Consider the following 12373-nt stretch of genomic DNA (forward strand, 5'->3'; position numbering starts at 1 on the left):
TTACCAAAGACATTCAGGTGACCTGACAAAAAGCAGTGCAAGGTAAATCCAGCAGTCCTGTCCAAAATAGGAAAAATAGATTTTTTAAATGAAAAGCAAAAACAAGGTTCTCAGAACCACTTAGCAACTGCTCTGATTATTCTGGACACAGCTGTAATGTGCAGGGATGAGCATGATATATTTTAGCTCGTGTGGTAGCTGTATTTCAGGCTGATGTGGAATCTGTTGCTGTAACTGTCATGCAATCCATTAGGGCCCCTGAGTAAGGGCAGCCATTAATCAGGCCCGAGAGCAGCCCTGTAGCCTCACACACTCACAGCTCTGAGTGGTTCTGACCTGACATCGTTTAAGGAGATGCTCCTAGAGGCCATAAACATGATTTGATTCCCATTATCTTCATGTTGCATATTTGTTACCGTTATTCTTTGAAGACTCCAAATAGGATATTAAAAATTTATGATATATATAAAGGTTTGCATGGAGTGAAAAAATAGCTGCAGCAAATAAGTCCATCTCATCCATCAGAGATGTGGGAGCTGTCAGAGGAGCCTGGCAGGTGTGGAGGATGGAGAATTAGGAGGAACTTCACTGGCGAAACAGCTTCTCCCCTGGCCTACTTGCTAAATGGGAATTTAAATACATTTTGTTAAAAGAACAAAGTAAAACGGCACCACTGCAGGGATCCCATAGTCAATCTTTGATGACAAGCTAATGAAAGGGAGGGCCAGGGAGCCTGATGCAAAAATTAGTACTAACATGAATTGAGCAGATGCCTGGGTCCAGAGATTGATGTTTCTGGGTGCCTGGGGTGTCTCCAGAGCAGGGAGCCTGATGCCAGGTGGGAGTCCTCTGTGCAAGAGAAACCCCTCTACCCAAGCTGCATGCACACATAATCCTATCCAGGAGCTATGCAGTTCTCTGCAGTCTGATATTTGCATAGGAACTTGAATATTTGCATAGGAACAACTCACACTTAAGGGGAGCCATTTGTAGAGACAGGCCATTCAGGGTGGAGAAAAACAACAGAACGCTTCTGGGCCTTGGCTTAAGGAGGAGCAAAGGATTAATGAATCCATTCAACATATACTTACAGGATTATTTGTTGTACAAGATACTCTGCTGAGCATGGGGGCTTCGTACATTTTCCCTTATGCAGCTTCCAATCTGGTAGGGAAGATAAGATGTGAGGCATAACCGAGATGAGTTATACCAAGGAGTTCCAGGCTGACTTGGGGCACTATGGCCAGATGAGATAGCAGAAACAGGGAGCAAGGCACTGGGTTGGTTAATCTGGGAATGGACTTTTGGGGGTGGGAATTTGTTAGGCAACGACCAGAGGTTAGAGGGGGAGGCAGAGGAGAGAAACACATGGACAAAATGACTATTGGCTAAAGTCCAAATTGAATACAAGATCTGCAGTGAGGCTAAGACTCTAGCATCTAACCAGGTGGGAGGGACAGGTGTTGGGCAGAAGTGCACGGAGTAGCTGTTGAGGGTCCAGGTGGGAGGCAGGTGTGATCAGAGAACTCTGGCAGAGGCCTGCTGAGACTCAGGTAATGGAAATGACTCCTGAGGTTCAGGGGCAGGGCACTCACCTCTGGGGACTAGAGTGCAAGGCAGATGTCCAGATGCTAGGGTTGAAGGATAGGAACTCATCACTCACTCATTCACTCACTCACCATTTATGGAGTCTTCATAATGTGTCAGGCAGCAGATGAGGCTCTAGAGATTTGCAGCTAAATAGAACACAATTTATGCATTCAAGGACCTCGCAGACTGGGGGGGAGGACACACACATAGATGGTCATAATGCAGTGCAATGGGTGGAATGGTGATACATATAAATATATAGACAGAGGGGTGCAGAGCCCGGGTTAGAGCCAGGAAGAAGAGGTCTGGAATGGCTTCCTAAAGGGGCTACAGACTGAACGAATGCTTAAAAGATGTATAAGAATTTTCCAGGAGAAGTGGGGGAGGACAGATGGAATCTAGTTTTATGAGGAGAAGATGGGGGTGAAGGACAGGAATCCAGTTAAAGGGAACTGGGCATTCAGGCACGAAGAGTTGGACCATCAAGTTGAGAATAGCTGAGCCGTAACTCAGAGGAAGCAGGAGCTACTCCGCGGGTCTCCTTGTGTTATTTTAGCCCAGGGCCACCCCTGGCTGGATTTCACCCAGGGGCCTGGAAACCAGGCTGACCTTTATGTCAAGTTCACAGAGATGTCCACAACACACTGAGAGGCCACACATGACAGTTGCAGTTTACTCCTCTCTGAGCTTCCTCAAGAAAAATGTAGGTAGGCGTTTGACTAAGGAAAGACAGACCGGAAATGGGATATCGGGAAATGAAATCCTAAGGGTTTTCAGAAGTGGCATCCCTGTGCTTTTATCTTGAATTTTGAAAAAAAAAATTCTATTAGTCCTGCTTCAAAGAATGCGTTCTAAAAAAAGAAAAGTTTTTCTCTGCAACTCCTCATCCCTAAACTTACTCCCCCAACTTTGAGATGCACTATTTTTGATGTTCTCAAGTTTGGTAATGACACCACACGTGCGAGCCGGTATGCGCTACGTCTGCCGCAGCCCCTGAACGCTCAGTCTAGAGGCTCTGCGTGCTCTCCCCAGCTCCGGTTCTGGGCAGAACTTCCCCTTGTTTTCCAAAGAAGGAAATCACAGCCACACAGAGGTGTAAACCCACATTCATCACAGGGAGGTATTAACCGGGAAGCCTAGTTATCTTTCCACCTAAACGGCAACAGTGTTAACCTTTCTGTTGAGACAGGAGAATCTCACTTTTCTGGGGTAGGCCGGTGGAGCTGTTTTTAGAATGTTCCACATTTTCTGAGGGAGTCCGTACAGGAGAGGACATGCTGATCTTGCGTGAATATGTTCATGACACCAAAGCTTTGGCCCAAAGGAAGAAGTGAATTCTTTGAAAGAGAACTAAAGATTGCTGTATGTAAGAATCAAAATAAAAAAAGTGAATTAGTGATGATTCACAGGGAAAGAGAGGTGAATATGAAGTTTGTTTGAGCCAGAGGCTTTTTTGAAGTAGAGAGGCAATTAGTCTAAGTTTCTCACATACTCTAATATTTATTCAAATGGTAGGCACAACAGGACTGTTCGCAAGATGGGGAAAATCCCCTTGCAGTTTAAATGAAGGATTTCTATTTCTATTTCTATTTTATGGCAAGAGGTGAAGGCTTCTTAGAGTAATGGATAAAAAATGTACCTTTGGTCTGACAATCACATTTGTAGTAAAATGTAAAACAAAAAAATAGCTTCCCATTTGCCTTTCCCCGTAGTTGGCATAAATATCCAGCGTCTTCGTCAGAATAAAGCTGCTGAGAATAAGACACATGGAGAGAGTTAGTTCATCATGTATCTTGGCATTCCTTCTGTCAGAATCGGTCACTCCAGAACAAAGTCAGACATCAACACAGGTCTCTGGGTCCCAGGAGATGCCAAGAGCCGGCAGTGGGGTGGTCTGCCCCAAGACAGGATGCGAGAGAGCTCATGGTCTGTGAGGAATTTAGGAGCAGTCATAGAAGACAGCTAAAAGTCATTCTGCTTCATGTTTTTACTGTGCCAGAGATTTTGAATATCTGCAGGGCTTGCACAGCCCTTCCTACAGGAGCTGCCGGCTGCCTCCGTCCGCCTACCTTGCTATGCCATTGTCTGCCAGCCTAGATAGGGCAGGGGCCGAAGAAGGCACTGACCCCAGTATATAGCGGGTTATAAAATGTTATAAAATGATCCTCCTAGGATTTTTGTCTAACGTCACCATCGAGTTGCAGGGATGAAAACTGGTCATTCCCACAGAGCACTCACTGTGCACCGGGCAGTGGCTAGGCCTGAAGGTCCCGAGGTGAGGAACCAGGCACTATCTCTGCCCTTAGGAAGTGTGCTGTCTTGCGGGAGAGGCAAAAAGTCACACCAACCGGCATAAAGTTGCACCTGTATCAAGTCAGAGAGAGGGCAGCTGGGGATTTTTGACTTGGTTAGAGAGGTTCAGAAAGGCTTTTTGAGGAGCTGGTCTAGTAGTTCTTCCAAGATTATTTGTCATGCCAAGAACTAAACTAAGGAATTGGTTGCCCGCGAGCAGCTAGCTATGTCATCTCGAGTCTTTACAATAAGACCCATGCCAGGGGCCATAGCCTACACCCTCTTAGTGTTGCATAGGGGTTCACTCCGGTGGGGTTGGGACGTGGTTAGAGAACATTCTGTCAACACTCTGCCAAGAGCCTCCTCTTGATATCCCTCCTCTGGGCACGCTCCTTAGATCAGTGGTTCTCAGCCCTGCCTGTACACTACAACCACCCCAGAGCTTTATTAAAAAACAAACAAACACCCATGTCCGGGCACTACCCTGGACCAATTAAATCAGAGTCCTGGAAAGGTGGGCAGGAAGGGACAGGACAGGCTCCAATGTTAAAAAGCCACCCCAGATGATTCTAGTATGCAGTCAGAATGGAGAACCATTGCCCTCGCTGAATGCACTTAATTTCACTTAGCCTAGGAATCGTAGTTTTAAATTTTACACCAAAAACCCTTCAGAATGTAAAAGGAATGAATTTGGCAAGAGGCGGGTGAGTGCTTATGTTGCACACACACGTGAGGGGACGGCTCTGAGTCTCCTAGCATGTTGTGTGTTTCCCAGCTCTGTGGCATGTGGTGGCAATGCGGCACGCGGCTGGAGGATGGAATGTCTTGCACTCTGGCGTCAGATGGCTTGTGAGAGGCAGACCATTCCAAGGGCCATGGAGTTTGATGCAAAGGCAAATATACGGCTCCATTAAGAAGCAAGTTTCTGGCTTTCTCTCTTCACTTCCAATCCCCCCAGTCTCCCTCTCCTTTCTCTTCCATGGCTGTTTTTTTCAACCTCATAAATTATGAGGCGTTATATGAAATCTTTAGCTCCTTTGAGGAAGCACCTTCAAATCTTAGACAACGGGATTATTTTCTTGTCCTTTAAAAAACATGAAAAGCATTGTGATCACCTTACATGTAAGTGGAATGAATGTATTTTTGCCACTAATGTTGAAAATATCCCCAGGCATCTGGTGTGTATGAATGTGTACATATAGTACATGCATAATAAACATTCCACCTTATGAATATTTATACACAAGATACATGTATATTGAATATAGGCATATATATGTAAATAGTAGCCCTCGTAAACTATATGCTAAGTGTGTTTCCAAGCATATGTATCATAGTGTATCAGGAATATAATAAACCTAACCACCAACTTTAGAATATTTCGAGGTGGCATTTTTCTACAGAGTTGTTTATGGTAGGGTCTAGTTACTATCCATGTATGGGGTTTTATTTTTTCCATCACTTAAATGTTTGTTAGGTACCAACTAAAAGTAAGGCACTGGAAATGGCAGAATAAGAAAGATGAAATAGATGTTGTGTCTGCCATCAAGAGACCTCAGAGTGGCTTAAAACGCACTTACAGAGAATAGAAGAATCTAACATTGTTGCTACCCATTGGCATCTTCTTGTTTTTCCCCCAGCTGCCTTTTATTTATACACTCCACTTTAAAGTGGGCCCTGTTTTAAGACTATATTAACTAAAGTCCTGATCTAGCTGCAGAGTAGAGCTGACGCAGTGAGACGCTGTGAGAAGGAACATCATAGGTTTCAGTGCCTTGGTAGCCACTGGACGTGAACAGTGCTTACACTTTCTGTCACATGTAGCCCAATCCTATAACTACATTTTTATTTTACTTTGATTTGGTAGGGGAGAAAAAAGGCATAATAAAAGGGATTGGGACCCAATCCCAGAGATGTTCATAAATTTCAAAAATGAAACCAAAACAGAACAATTCTCTTCTCCCACCAACTTCTTGTAACCCAAATAGTACTTGCCCATGACATTCCATTTCCAAGTTCCATCCAGTTCCCTCCCTGTAATAAGTAACAGAAACCTTTGTTAAAAAAACAAGCTACACATCCTAAAATGTACAAAATGCAGCTCCATTTCTAAAATGGCAATCCCTAGTCTAGCCGAGGAGCTCTGAGTGATACTTGTCAGCAGGCAAATTTCACTCCATTAAAGGAGAAACACCACCCAAATGCTGTCATCGCTATGCCCCAGACATACGCTCATTGTTTTCTCCTCCTCGATCCATACATCACAACAGGTAGTTCTCAGCTGTTCCCTTGGTGCCAGACATACATTTTATCTAAAGAGACAGCAGACAGAACTACCTGCTGCTTCCTGTGCGGCTCTCCCTGTGTTTCTCTCCTTTTTCCTACTTCACTTGGGCTTTTTAAAATCAGCTGGCAGGGAGCCAGGAGCTCATCATTTTAATGCAGTGCAAAATGGAATATGCATAATTATATGCAAGCCATATGTGAGGGAGACAGCTCAGCTGTGAATTTCAGGAGGCCAGGAAAGGGAGAGCAGTTAGGGCTAAGATGAGATGAGAGCAGAGCGGGGTGCAAGTGTCACCCAAATGAATGGTTTAATGAGTGTGCTGCAGACACGCCTCCTTTCACCTACCTCTCCCTGGCTCCAACTCCAAGCCAGAAACCGATGGAGATTAGGAAGACAAGACTGTATGCAAGCGGTATTGCTAATGGGTTCTGTTAATGTCTCCATTTAAACTTCAGCTTTCTTAATTAACAGTGTAGATCAAAATAACTAGTAACTTTTAATGCAGCTTCTTAATTAAATCTATTTTTTTACTGCATTCGATTGAAGAATCATTGTTCTTGCTAGATCATTGCTCCTTTCAGACCTTTATTTAAAAATCGAGGGGAATCAGTTTATCTCTAATAGTATTGCAATGCAAAATATAACGATGCAAATTGCTTTTCTTATGGCCTTGCTATTAGAATTTTCTTAAAGTGCATTATCTAGAGATTGCTTAAGCATGCCAAAAAGTTTAAACACGTACGTATGTCATGTAATCCTAAATGTGTGCAACAAAAGTCACTGGAAGACCGAAGTGGTGGTAATTTCCAACAAAATCATTTGATTTTGGTTTGCTTCCTATCATTTTAAATATTACACTGCAGTGAATTTGCATGTTCAAACCAAAAACTATGTGAAGAAAAATAAATCCCAAATTTTGATATCTAAAAGGCGTACTGCGTATTTAAACAAACTTCTTAATAATGTTGTTATTTCTGGATTCCCGTTTGTTTAATGATCTGAGCTGTTATGCTTTTAGCTTTTTTTTTCTTCCATTATTTGTAAGTCCCTAAATAGGCCATTATATTTCCCTTCAGGCTAGAGATGAAGATGGACATGCTGAAAATTTTCCCCAGCAGCACTATGCTAAGGAAACTCCAAGGCTTGCCTTCAAGAATAACTGCGAACTACTTGTAAGAATAACATACTTACAACAAGTCTAGAATGTTACTTTAGCACAGTGAAAACAGTTTTTGAAAGGGTTTGTTCATTATTACATAATTTATGAAGTATTATAGTTTTTCTGTATAGAGTTCTAAATGCTAATTCTGATATCACTGAATATTAATTATAAGATCTCAAATTGTTTGCAAATCTTTTATATCTGATTATAGAGCTTGGATGGCCCTGTCTTTATTAGCTTGTTTTGTATAGTAGTTTATAACCAGCCATTTGGAGAATGGCTAGTAAAGTTAAAAATACAGAGAAAGACAGTTGATATATGTAGCTTGGGAAAAAAACAATCCCACCTCCACTCCTTCTCCTCCTTCCTAATTGTACACTATTTTAGGAGACAGCATGGTAATATTTTGTTCTGCTGGGAAAGATAGCAGAGTTGACACGCAGTACTCCCTTTAGAATTCAAGTGTTCCTACACTTTCTTGCCAAACTCAATCAGGCACTTTCGTCTTTCCTATGTAGGAGAAGTCAAAGCAGCGACAGGATGCGGGGATGTTTACAAGTCGTGAGAGAGAGGATATCAGCTGTGACAGAGACTCTGTTCCAACGCAGGGTTAATTTGCTGTTCATTTTAGCATTTACAGCAAGACAAGATGAAAAGCAAGCAGGAATGCCTGTTATATTTCTATTAAATGAATCTGTTGGGACCTAATGTTCTTGATTAGCTTTTGAAAATGAGTACTCCACGATGCATTTTCTGTTTACCTAAAGTAAACAGAGAATGAATTGTCATTTATTTAGAGATTTAAACACTGCTTTTGAAAGTGAAGCTTTATGAGGGAATCTAGCTATGTTGTTCCTAAATGTTCTTTTCTTTTCAGTTGCATTAAAGCAAAACATTTGCTCCAACTAAATGAAAACACTGAAAGGGAATGAGGATGCTCCGTTGTTACATTTTGAGGTAGTCTCATTTCTATTTAGTGTTTGACGGAACACCGAACAGCTCTGCCAGGTCTCCGCATTAGGAAATCCCACATGTAACAGTCTTTGGACTTAGCTCTGATACCAACTGTTCATTAAAAACAAAGTGTCCAAAGAGCAGGAGAAGAGAGAAAAATACAGTGCTTACCCATCCTAGCCGCAGCAGCTAGATGTTGACAGTGAGAAACTCTTTTCCCCCGCTCCATAAACTACACGGGTTACAATAGCGCCACTCATGCTGTGTGTCTAGCCCCTTGACCGATCAATCCGCAGGCAAATTCGCTGCTTATAAATGCAGTTGTGGGTTTTTTGGGTTGTTGTTTGTTTGTCTGTTTTCTGAAAATTTAGCTCACCTTATATTTTATCTTAGGGCTCTTAAACTTCCAGGTCTCTTAGCATTACCTATTTTGGGGAAAGCTTTTTCATCCATTTCCCTTTTAATACTTCCCTCTATAACCATGGTTATCCAGCAGAAGACCACAGGGGCCATTAATGCTATGTTTGGTATCAAAATGCTTTGGGGAGTATCTTACATCTCTTTAGAGAAACAGTTAAAAGTAATACACCTTATTTGATTTTTAAAAAATATTTCTTAGTAAAACAAACACGCTGAGTCCATGCTGGGTTGCGGTGGGTCCATATAGGAGGAAGTAGAACATATATGTGAACATCTTTTCCAGCTACCTTTAGAGAGAATGTATGTTTAATCGTTGCTATGCTTAGACACAGTATTGTATTAGCAGTAGTTTTGAGAGATGCGTATAATCTTTGTCCTTTTAGTCACTGTTAGAAATGCTTTATTTTCATCAGCATAGATTTTTGTGACAAAGGAAAAAGGAGAATAAAGAGAAAAAAACAAGGAAGCTTATTTCTCTAAGGAGAAATTTGATTTTTTCAATTGCAAGAGAAGCAGTGGTGTTTGGCTGGATATGAAGCCAGGAAAAGCGATGCTTCTATAGGAAGAAACTAGTCATTCTTAAGAGAGAAATAGGCAGTCCTTGGAGTTTTCTTAGTGCAGCTTAGAGTAAATTTTTAAAGACTTCGTGAAAAAAGATTGCTAGTCCCGCTCCAAAGTGCTTTCTTAGCATCAGAGCCATCTTGCATGGTTCACTGTAGCAAGAGAAGAGGTGGGTTTGGAATGTGGAGGAAACTTGTTGGCGGGGGTTTGCCAGTGGCCCTTGGGAGAAAACACTGGAGGAACAGGTTACTTCTAGGCTCACAGGTGATCAGGACACATGGCTACATCGCTAACATAGGGGCTGTCAGGGGCTGACAGAAAGTGTCCTGGCCAGATGGACTGGACAGTAACTCAGACTTGTATTAGTGACTGTTTATTTTCCCTGCCCTCTCCCCCACACCCCCAGCCTCTGCTGCTTGGATGAGGGTTAAGTAGCCTAAACAGAAGTAAAGTAAAATCGATGCCTGGAATGCACAAGTATGTGTAATCAGCAGGCACTGACAAAGAAAGCATTGGCAGATAGAAAGTCTGCTGTGCAACTGTAGATTCCTGAAGGGTATTGATTTTTCCATTCAAATCCCAAACTGTGACATGTGCCTTCACACTTAATGTACAACACAGATGACTAGATATTTAGCTTGGTGGCCAAGATTCTCTGGTTGCTGATTGTGCAGCAGCTTCCTTATGCTTTTTATTAATTTTGAAAATGTAGTGCTGTCAAGATGAGTGACATTAGATAAAGCATGAGTACTGTTTGATATAACACAATTCAGCGTGGCCTCCATCTACCTCTTCATAGATAGGTATCATGCGTGCACATGTGCACACACACACCCACACACACATCAGGGTATTTTGCTGACATAGCTAAATTTATGACCAAGGCAAATAACTTTCAATAAAGAAAACCTGTGGAAATTCACATCACATTAACACTCCAGCAACATGGCTTAGGGGAATCGAGAAGAGGGAAACACTTAGAGCCAGCCACAGGTAACCAGCCTCTGCCCCAAATTTCACACCCATTGCTGATCCCTTTACCATTATTGCCTCATTCTTTTGGGACTATAATGCCTTCTCTTTTCTTCTTTTCCTATATTACAATGCTCATATTGATGATGGGAATTGGATTAAGAGATACAATTGAGAAGAGGCACTTTATCATATGATGAACTCACACCTTCTCATCAGCCAGGACTTTCTCAGTTCTTAAAAGCCAGCTTGGAGTAGGACCTTGCAGAAATACAGCAGAAGCTGGTCCTTGGAGGGAGAAGACCCGTAGCTAGAAGAAGAGGAATGTTGTGAGGGTTTGGGGGAAGGAACTGAAGGCAACCAAGCCTACTCTCCAGGTGTTCTGAGGGCCAGCCCGGAGGACATCACTGCATTCAAGGAGGCCAAAATATAGTCAAAGAACAGCATCAACAACCTAGTGTAATTTGGTTGGAAAGAAAGCAGGTTTAGGCAGTCTGAAAGGAGAAATAAGAGAACGGAAACCCAAGAGGGAAATCAGCGTGTCTTCCTCAGTTCCAACTTCCCAAGTCATCACTGAGACAAAATCTGACTCTCTTTGGCCTTTCCTAAGGCTATTAGGGGTGGGAATTTTGCAAAGGGTGGTGGGGGAGGGAGGCCACATAAAAATAGCATCAGGGAAGAATTCTTTCTGGTTACTTACGATGCCAATGTAGGGAGATGATGAAAACCATTTTAGTTTTATAGCCTGTGGACAGAGGTGGTGGGAGGAGAGATGCTTAGGCAGTTCTTCCATGGGCTGATTTGTCTATCTCATTTCCTTGTGAAGGTAGACAAGAGCTGGATTGTAAGAGTTGGACATAGTCCTTAGGCAGAACTGCTAGTACAGAATTGCTTTGTATCAATACATTGTTCAATCAGCTAGATGTCATTGAGTATCTTCTATATACATGGCATTGTACTAGACAGTGCTTATGGGGGACACAAAACAGAAAAAGATATAGTCCCTTCCCTGAAGGAGCTTACAGTTTAGTAGGAAGAATACACGTATACAGTATCATCGTCATCAGGAGTGTGGGCTTTCAGGTCTTCCTGAAGCTTAGAATTTTGCCCGAGCCAGACTTTAATTTATACTCTATTACTCTGATAGTATCACTAAGGATCATATGCACAACGGCTTAAAATTTATGGTGACACATCTGATATCACATCACAGTGGATCCTCTTAGATCTCTCTGAACCTCAGATCTTCATCTGTAGGGGGCGATAGTACAAGGTAATAATCTCAGAAGATATTGTGAGGATTGAAAGTGTTGACATATTTAAAATGCTTGGTATATAGGAACATTCAGTATAGTATGTATTAGCTGCTATTATTATGATTCTTCTTATTCTCATGATTGTTATCGTTACACAGTTGGCTGTGCCCAAGAGAGCACCAGCAAAGTTCTGGAGTTCAAAGTAAGAGGAGATTCTTTCCATATGTAGTAATTTGAGACTTAACAAAGGAGGAGGAAAGCTTCGATCAAGGCCTTACATAGGTTGGATTTGGATAGTTGGAGCTGAGGTGTAAGGGAAGGGGGCATTCTAAGCAGAGGAAGATAGCATGGCAAAGGCAAGGAGGTGGGAAAGTACAGACCAGGTGACCCACCCACAGGTGGCATCTAAGTAGGTGGGAGTGTAGAGAACTTGAAGGATAAGGGGGTGAGCTGACAAGCTGGTTCCTTTGCCCAGGTCTCAGTAACTTACAGCATCCTATCAAGCCTGGACTTCAGTAGCTGTACTTCATGGAAATTGCTAGTACTTCTATGAATTAGAATGAATTGTCATGGAAAATTACTAACACATACACGAGTAAAGAGAGTGAGTGATGTAATGAACCCCCATGCACCTATCACCTAGCTTCAGCAATTGTCAGCTATCAATCTTGCTTCATCTGTCCCTCTACCCTGTACCCACCCCATCCCCCTTTTATTCTGCTGTAGGATTGCAAACAACTATGCTTCTTTGCTCCTGTTTGTTTTGGGGTTTTTTCTTTTCTTTCTTTCTTTCTTTCTTTCTTTCTTTCTTTCTTTCTTTCTTTCTTTCTTTCTTTCTTTTTTCTTTCTTTCTTTCTTTCTTTCTTTCTTTCTTTCTTT

The 12373-nt window shown here is 42.2% G+C and overlaps 1 protein-coding gene across 4 annotated transcripts in view; it reads left to right on the plus strand.

The window, feature by feature from the left end:
• LOC120235208 (sine oculis binding protein homolog) overlaps positions 1 to 12373 on the plus strand; it is a 165045-nt gene that overhangs the window by 89842 nt on the left and 62830 nt on the right. For 3 of the 4 annotated variants that reach the window (XM_039237401.1, XM_039237400.1, XM_039237399.1), the window contains exon 5: positions 7246 to 7341. The exons of the other annotated variant lie outside the window; for it this stretch is intronic. In XM_039237401.1, coding sequence (XP_039093332.1) covers positions 7246 to 7341 — 96 coding nt within the window. The remainder of the gene's footprint in view (positions 1 to 7245; positions 7342 to 12373) is intronic. 4 annotated transcript variants of the gene reach the window in all.

The sequence above is a fragment of the Hyaena hyaena genome, unplaced genomic scaffold (assembly GCF_003009895.1).
Source record: "Hyaena hyaena isolate Hyena2069 unplaced genomic scaffold, ASM300989v1 scaffold_123, whole genome shotgun sequence".
Lineage (NCBI taxonomy): Eukaryota > Metazoa > Chordata > Mammalia > Carnivora > Hyaenidae > Hyaena > Hyaena hyaena.